The 8,534-nt window shown below is 39.2% G+C and overlaps 2 protein-coding genes across 2 annotated transcripts in view; one reads left to right on the top strand and one right to left on the bottom strand.

The window, feature by feature from the left end:
• LOC120293752 (ribulose bisphosphate carboxylase large chain-like) overlaps positions 1-4,105 on the top strand; it is a 14,374-nt gene extending 10,269 nt beyond the window's left edge. Inside the window, exons 2-3 of the mRNA XM_039313482.1 lie at positions 3,671-3,676; positions 4,093-4,105. The gene's annotated coding sequence lies outside the window, so the exon portion shown is untranslated. The remainder of the gene's footprint in view (positions 1-3,670; positions 3,677-4,092) is intronic.
• Positions 4,106-6,507: 2,402 nt separating this feature from the next.
• Positions 6,508-7,862, bottom strand: LOC108959710 (disease resistance protein RUN1-like). The gene is made up of 2 exons (XM_039313480.1): positions 7,116-7,862; positions 6,508-6,888 (listed from the first exon to the last, which is right to left on the bottom strand). The coding sequence occupies exons 1-2, from the start codon at positions 7,860-7,862 to the stop codon at positions 6,508-6,510; spliced, it is 1,128 nt and encodes a 375-aa protein (XP_039169414.1).
• Positions 7,863-8,534: the final 672 nt, after the last annotated feature.

Here is an 8,534-nt window from a genome sequence, read left to right as displayed (position 1 = left end):
ATTTTGGTCGAAGCATATCAATTGCCAAAAAGGGAAAGAAAAGATTGTAGCGCATTGATGAGTGAAATCAAATATTACTTTCATGCTAATTGCAAAATGTTGCCAATTTTCAATAATCATCAAAGAAGTTTTTTTTTAATAGAAAATCATCACAGAAGTTTACCCATATGTTTATTTCGATTGAGAATGTATCTGGTTCACAAAGAAGTCAAGATTCGGAACGAAAAATGATTACTTGTATTTCTTAAAAGAAAAATGATTGAATAAAAAGCTTCATCATCCATGAAAATAGTAAGAAATAAATTATTATTGATATTGAGATTATTTTTCTTTGACTAATTATTTTAAATTAATGATCAATTATTTTTCAAAAGTGTTTTTCAAATCATGATTTTTTCATGGATCAAATGCCCACTAAATAAGAGATTGGCCACATGGATTCCCCATGAAAACACGTTTTTTTCCTCTAGCACCTAAACTTCAAGATTTTGAATTCTTGACCAATATATCCCCAAAGAAGAGACGTCACTAATCCGATTGCTTCTCTACCGCTACTAGACTTTGAGGAGAAATTGGGTAGATCTCGAAAGCACATGGAAAGTACTCAACATATGACTAGCTTAAAAATCGGAAAAATATTTCAATTTTTTATTTTTGTTTTCCACATTCCTACTATTATGTTTCACTTTCACCTGCTCTTTACTCTCTCTCTTCTCACTTTCTTTTATTCCACTTCCTCACCTTGACATTCCTAAATGTAAACTCCAAAAGGAAAATTCGTTAAAACGACGTAGCTAGTCAAGAGCCGTTGCAATTTGGATTGTAGCCGGTAGGGGTGTCAAGAACCGAACCGAAAACCGAACTGAACCGAACCGAACCGAAAAAATCGGTTTTTTCGGTTCGGTTCCCGTTAAAACCGAAATATCTTTTATCGGTTCAGTTTTTATTGGTTAACCGAACCGAACCGAACCATAAACTGATAAAATCTCTTTTATTCTCTCCCGTCGGTCCCGACTCTAGGTTTTATTCTGTCTCGACTCTGGCCCTCTCCTTTCGTCTTGTGTCTCCTCTTGGTCGGCTTGGAGGTGCAACGGCGACGGCGGCAGGGACGGCGACGGCGGCGGGAGGGGCGACGGCGGGCGGGGACAACGACTGCAACGGCGACGGCGGTAGGGACGGCGATAGCCATATAAAAGCCCCTCGCCACCTCCCGTCCGAGTCGTCCACCTCCAATTCCTACTCCGTCGCCGCCGCTTCCTCACCCTCTTCCTCTCCTTCTCTCTCAAGCCATCGAAGGTACCTCCTCTCTTTTGAGTTCACCTCTTCTTGTCCATCGCTTCCTGCGATCATGGGTTGTCGTCCTCGAGGTTCCGGTTTTGCTCTCGCATCTCTAGCTCGATGTGCCCGGCTTTGTTTGGTAGTTTTCGGTTCGCCTGTTTCGGTTTTGCTGATGCTTGGACTTCGAAAGATGCGATTTTTTTTTTGTGCGGATTGACGTCCTTGTGGTTTGCGAATGGTGTCGGATCTCCGGTCGGTGGTCTTGGTGTCTCGATCTTGTAGTTGAAGGGACAAAATTACACTGGGTCGGATCTTATTTTCGTAGGGAAGCATGGCGTTGGCTGGAATTGAGCTTGTTGATGGACTAAAGGGTCCTTTCTTTTTCACGCTTTGAAGGAGATTAGATGGTCGGAGAGGAAAGATGTGAAGTGTCTGCCCGTTTGTCTCCGAAGTTGGGAGGAAGCGATTTGTGGGCTCGGGGAATTATTTAGTTGTTTTGTAGTAGCATCAGTTTGCTTCCTCTTTTTTGCCCAAATGGAAGGAAGTATTTCTCATAGATAAGTTCTGTTCACTTTAATCCAAGTCTTTTGAAGCGATGATTGGTTGGGTGGAGTCTGGCGAACGGAAGGTAAGCCGTCCCGAAAAAAAAAAAAAAAAAAAAAAAAATCGAAAAAATCGAAAAAAACCGAAAACCGAAACCCAAAATTTGAAAACCGAAAAACCGAACCGAACCGAACTGAACTGTTCGGTTCGGTTCGGTTCGGGACTTATTCGGTTCGGTTTGGAAATTTTCTCTAACGGTTCGGTTCGGTTCGGTTTTCAAAAAACCGAACCGAACTGAACCGTTTACACCCCTAGTAGCCGGCACGATCGGTCACCACTTGCTGGTCTCCTGGGTGGCAAAATAGAGCATGCCCATGGTCTCGATTGCAATCGTCGCCCCTCTTGTGTTGCCTTCCTAACCGTCAAGATTCGTTGTTCGCAACCCTTTTCCATCGCTATTTGTTGTTTGCTATCACGGCAATCACAATTGCAGGGCGAAATACTTTTGGTGGGTTCCAAAACCGGCGCCATTTGGATTGGTTATTGCTATGACTATCCAAGGTTATCTACTATCCATGATCTGCAAGAAAAATCATTTAAAAAAAAAATGCTTATGTAATTATTCTTAGGATGCATTTGGTAACCATTCTATTATCGAAAAAAAATTTCGTTCACAAATGATTTATTATTATTATATTCTTGAAAAATAATTTCTGAGCATTCCCAAAATAAAAATGTGTTTAGTAGGACTATTAATTTTTTTTTTGTTAATTTTGGTTTTTTAATACTTTTATTATATTTTTCTTTTTCTCTTTTTTTTTTTCTTTCTTCATTTCCTTTTCTCTTCTTCTTCCTCCTTCTTTGGGCCGGTTGCTAATCACGGCGATGGTCAATGATTGGCTATGCAAGGTTCGGTGAGCTTGTCGAGGCTTGCCTAGCCATCGGTGAGGCTTGGCCTTGTCTAGATTTGCGAGGTTGAGGCTCGCAGTAGCCAAGCGATCCTCCAGCGAGCTCGCTAAACCTTGCCCTAGCTTGGCAAGCTTTCGACAAGCTCATCGAACCTCGCCCAACTGGTCATCGACAGTGGCGGTGATGGCCGATAGTGGCTGATGACTAGTTGGGAGAAAGAAGAAGAGAGAAGAAGAGAGAAGGAGAAAAGAAGAAAAGAAAAGAGAAAAAAAAAAAAGAAAAAAGATTGGGCTTGATTCTAGAATTGTTCTCTAGAATAAAGAAGCAGCTTTTTTTTTTTTTTTTTTCTTGATTTTGTTTTAAATCTATTTCTAGAACAAATTTGTTCTCAGAAACAAAAGAAAAAATTACCAAATAGATTTATTGTTCCTTTTTGGTTCCTGTGAACAAAGAACAATAGAATCAGTCACTATTGTGGAAATTAACAAATAAACCCTTAATCTATTATGAGAATAACAGAATGTTTTGAGCACAAAAAAAAAGCAAATAATTAGAAATCATAATGGAGTCCACTCTTTTAAGAATTTATAACTTACAACATACGTACTATTATTCTAACAATAGCCCAAAAAAATAAATTTATTTTTTTAAATGAATTTTGGGCAAAAGTTGTGGCAACCAAGTCAGGCCTGAATTTTGACGTTGTGTGTAGGATGTGGAACAGCGTCGGACTGTGTGTCTTTGATTCTAGATGGACTTTCTTTGGTAATTGACTCGTCTAGGAGACATAACATGCCGGTATTGAACAAGTTAATAACCCAAACCCAATTCTTTTCGTCTCATTCATCTTGAGTACAAACAAACGTTTGTATAAAAAAAATTCATATTTCTTGAAATAACGTATTGGGATTTAATAGTACAATGACTTTCATAGTTAAAAACAGATGTTTCGATGGCTTGTCAAAAAATTAGGAATCGACTCCACCCTATCCATTTTTAATAAATAGCACATCACGCAGGTATTAATATTATTTGCATCGACTAAGTTTTATTTCATCTTCCTTTATTTAAGATATTTTTTTTAAAGTTATTATTATTTAATTTTTTAAAAAAGAAAAGTGCCAGAAGTGCTTGAGGGCTGGGGCGAAGGCCCAGCCCCTTTTCCTTTTTCTCTTTCCACCTGGGCCGGGCCCATCCCTTCTATTTCTTCTCCGGTCCGACCGGCCTCCTTCCCCACGCCTTCTTCCTCCTCTCCCTCCCTCAAATGGTGACGTCGGAGCAGAGGGGGCAGGTGGGCGACACGATGGGAGCAGTCAGCCGGACGTCCAGCCGGCAACAAGCCCACCTTCCCCAGGGTACGAGCGGAAGAGTCGTCTGACCCAATAAAAGAGGGGGGAGAGAGTGAGTGCGAGGGTGGAAAAACCGGGGACATCGTGAGCGGAGAGAGCCGAGTGAGAGGCGAGAGCGAGGGAGTGTTCTCCATCAACAAACATACTTGAAACCCGGCCGACGACCCACCAACCTTACCCCTCTTCCCGAGCCGAACCCACGGTAGGATCTTGTTTGTTCTTCTTTCGGGTGCATCGAGTCCCTGAGGATTCTGGCTCGGAGGCACGCGAGGCGACCGGACGTAGTCTGATCCTTCAATTAGCTCTAACACAATTGTAATGCGTGAGTCCATGTCAACATTTCCATTTTCCTTTTTACGGAAGGAACAACTCGAGTATGAAGTATAGAATTTAATTAGTCGATTGAACAAAAATAAATTGAAGAACGAGGTTATCCGCTAGGCAATGACTTTAAATAATGAAAAGAATAATGATAAATGCTTAATTTTAAATAATCACTTACCACAAAAAAAGAAGAAGCTGCGATGACCTATTTAAATAAGCTATTGTTTCAAGCATTTAGTGATAAAATCTTCTTCTTTTTTTCCCTAAAAGAAAATCGACCCGACAACCATTTAATTCTTTGACATTAGCAAGCGTAGTTGAATAATAGGAAATAGGGACAAAATCAAATGTCGGCAAAGTCAAATCGGTGAAAGACAAAATAAATCAAATTTGAATAAGATTGGATTGCCAGATAAGAAAAACCAAACAGAAGTTATCTTATTCGTCAAAAGATTACTAGTCCTTATGAGCAAAGAAGGAAGCAGAGTTCCGGCCCAATACCTTCTTATAGTCTTCCGAAAAGACTCAGCAGACGATTCTCGTTCATTTTGCTAGGAAGCATGACTGATTTACTTTTGAGTAACCAAAATCACATCATAAAGTCGGAGAGACGGCACTTATCAAGGGCCTTAATACATATGTGATACAAAATAGTGAAAAGAAAACGTCAACGATACAAAGGGCCACAGCGTGTGCAAGATATAATCGGAGGGATGCGGCATGTGCAAAATATAATCGGATCAAACTCCTTTTGTTGAAGTCGAAAACGTAGATGTTTGGAGCCCGATGAAGCAAGCAGCATCTTCAAATTGAGGTTATTATCAACGAACTGCACTGAGTCTAGACTACACCGAATCTTAAAAAGCTTAGGACAATCCTTTAGACGAGTCTCCTCGAGCTCCTTCAAGTTAGTTAGATGAGGCAACTTCATCAATGATGGAAGTCTCTTGAGCTCTAATTCTGTCAAGTTCTGCAAACCTTCAAGACCTCGAATCTCCGTTAGCTTGCGACAATCCCGAACTAACAACTTCCGTAATGATTTCAAATATGAGAGATCATTTGTAGTTTTCCACCTGTTACTCTCCCTTATCCATAAATATGACAGATTTGTCGGAAGCCTAGGTAGGCATTGCAAATTCTTGCAGTGGATCATGAGTATCTTCAATTGAGAAAGAAAACTGATATCGAGCGATAGGGTGGCTATACTTGGAGAACACACATTCAATAATCTCAAGTTTAATAGGTTCGAGAGTGGCAACATCTTTGTTGAAGTCGAAACAAAACGTAGATCTATCAAACTTTCTGGAAGCTGTAGTGCCGTTGAAATTCCACAAATATTCACCACACATCTTTTCAAAAATCGTAGCTTCCCAATATTAAAGGGAATCTCTCCTCTCAGTTTTGCAAATGCCCCTACCTCTAACTCTTCGAGCTTCTTCAACATTCCAATGGTACTGGGTAGTTTTCTTATGGAGCTACTGCGCATCTTTAATACTCTTAAATTCTTCATGTTTCCAATTGAATCGGGCAACTCTTGAATTGCTGAACGCGTTAGATCCAACTTAGCTAGTGAATTGAAGTTTTCAATCGACTTAGGTAGTCGAGTGAAAAGGCTATCCACTCCCACTGATGATGTTGGACAACCAATGAAATTGAACTTTTTTAGTGATTTACATTCAACCAAGCTTAGAATTTTCAGTTTATTCGCCTTTCTCCATTAAGGGATCTCTTCTATAGATGTAGAGTCCAAAAGAAGTTGCTCTAAAGATTCTAGCTCCCCCATTTCATCAGGTAGCATGTGGAGATGATAACAATCCTTCAAGTTTAAGATGACTAACCTCTTAAGTTGACTAATGGATGGATGGATTCGAACCAAACTCCTACATCCTTCGAGAATCAACTCTTCTAAATTCACATTCAAAGACAAGTCTGGAGTTTCACGCAATTCTTGGCATCCAGTTAGATTTAGGACCTCCAATTTCCTAGACTGCTGAAAAGAAGACAACATATTTCTCTTCAGGTAAAATTAAGATAACATACAACAAAACACACATTGATTTTACCCGAAAAATGATACCTTTATGCGGCTCCATCCATCCCATTCTTATGTGATTTTACTCCTTGATAAATCAAGGATTACTAGATTCCTCAAGGAGAAACTGGTCAACTCATAATTCATATCAATAGGAAAGTAATTCCATGAAAGCCATCTCAATTCTGAAAGGAGATTAAATCGGCCAGACGGGGTTTGAAGAAAATTTGAATTCTGGTCATATTGGAAAGGATCAGCTTGAGTAAGGATGGACATTGAGTCTCCATTGAAGTCTTTACTATCCACTTGAGATATGAACTTTTTGTCTACTCGAAGGAACCTTAGATTTGAAAGGCTAGCTAAGAATTCTTTGATGAAGGAATATTGAGATTGTTCATCGAACTCAAGACATATTGCTTTAATGCTTTCATTTCCATGAAAACCACCTCCATTCTGCCAAAATAAAAATAGAAAACGTAAGTTAGAAAAAAAACCATGATGTATAGTGTTGAAATCCTTCAAGGGAAAACAATTAAATCTTCTCCTAACGTTGAAAATGATTGATAAACCACATTTGTAAGTACACTGGAATAATAAATCGACTCTTTAGAAACGAAAACGAAAACAAAAATATTGGTGACCAATCTCCTTTTAAAAAAAAATGAAACAGTACGATTTACCTGCGTTTTCTCCAGAACATCCAATGCTTGCTCATAAGTCCACACCCATTGTTGCTTCTCCGGTTTCATGTCACTCTCTCTTCGTATAAAATTTCTTCCAATCTCTCTTAACCAATCATGCATCCATAATTGGTTATCATCTCTAATCCTTATCAAAGATCTTTGCTGGAGGATTGGAAGAGATTGATGAGGACAAAAGCCATAGCTTTCCCACATGTGGATCGCAATTCTTTTATCATACCCAATGAAGAAACAAGCCACATCCAAAAATATATTTTTTTGTCTTTCATTTAATGCCTCAATGCTGATTATCAACTTATTTTCAACATCCTCTTGAGGAAATTTTTCTAGCTCCTTTAATATGGCATCCCACTCCTCTATGCTTTTTCCAAATAAAAGAGAACCAATGACCTCTAGAGCTAAAGGAAGGCCACCACAAATCTTGACTACTCTATTAGAGTGAGAGATGTATTGTTGTATGGGATAATCTCTTCTGAAGGCATGCTTGCTAAAAAGTTCCAAAGAATGATTAAAATTCATGCCATTAAGTTCGTAAGCCCCATCAACAAGTGTAGGCACTTTGAGAATTCCCTGGTCTTGAGTGGTAATAATAATCTTGCTTCCCTTACCAAACCACTCAAGCTTCTGCATGAGCGCATCACGTTGATTTGCATCATTAACATCATCAAGTAGAAGAAGCACTCTTTTAAAGCATAACCTTCTCTTGATCACCTCTTTCCCTTCCATGACATTGTTGATATCAGGCGATTTCCTTTGAAGGATTTTTTATATGAGCTGTTTCTGCAAGTCTGTAATGTTTTGTGTTCGTATGTCATAAAGGATGCAACAATTATTAACAAAATATTCAGAAAGTTGATTGTACACAAATATGGCAAGAGTCGTCTTTCCCACGCCACCAATACCGTGAATTCCAACAATCTTTGTTTCATCGTTCTGTGAACCTATCATCCTTATGATTTCATCTACATCATTGTCTACTTTGACAAAGCAATCGGATACTTCCACGTTGGCAATTCTCAACTCAGTCAAAACATCATTGACAACTTTTTTTACAAATTCACCTTTGCCTCTGATAGTATTGCTGGAAATAGCATCAAGACATGAGGTTTAGCTGAGCAAAATAATGCATTTGGAACAAACAGTTCGTATGTGATATAATTAAATACCTGTTTAGCATGCTATGGAGATCCCATCCCCTTAGTTCTCCAACCCTTTTAAGAGCAGCCTTCCAGTTGTTGATAGTCTCATCATCGAACCGCTTCTTGTTTAAATGAGAAACAATGGCGTTGCCATAGTGCTCATTTTGGTATTTGACCTCAGATGGTGCGACATTGTAGAAAATGGGCATGATCTTTTATCCCCTTGTGTTCTTGCTCTCCACCATCTCGACCAACTCTC

Source organism: Eucalyptus grandis, chromosome 5 (assembly GCF_016545825.1).
Source record: "Eucalyptus grandis isolate ANBG69807.140 chromosome 5, ASM1654582v1, whole genome shotgun sequence".
Lineage (NCBI taxonomy): Eukaryota > Viridiplantae > Streptophyta > Magnoliopsida > Myrtales > Myrtaceae > Eucalyptus > Eucalyptus grandis.
Note: the sequence above shows the minus strand (reverse complement) of the source record. Positions and strands in the feature narration are given on the sequence as shown.

Bases quoted from the DNA above. Each gene is read 5' to 3' on its own strand.
- LOC108959710 (XM_039313480.1), bottom strand. From the start codon at position 7,862: ATGGAAGGGAAAGAGGTGATCAAGAGAAGGTTATGCTTTAAAAGAGTG. The intron at 6,889-7,115 runs GTAAATCGTACT...TTATTTTGGCAG, and splicing joins ATGTTCTGGAGAAAACGCAG to AATGGAGGTGGTTTTCATGG.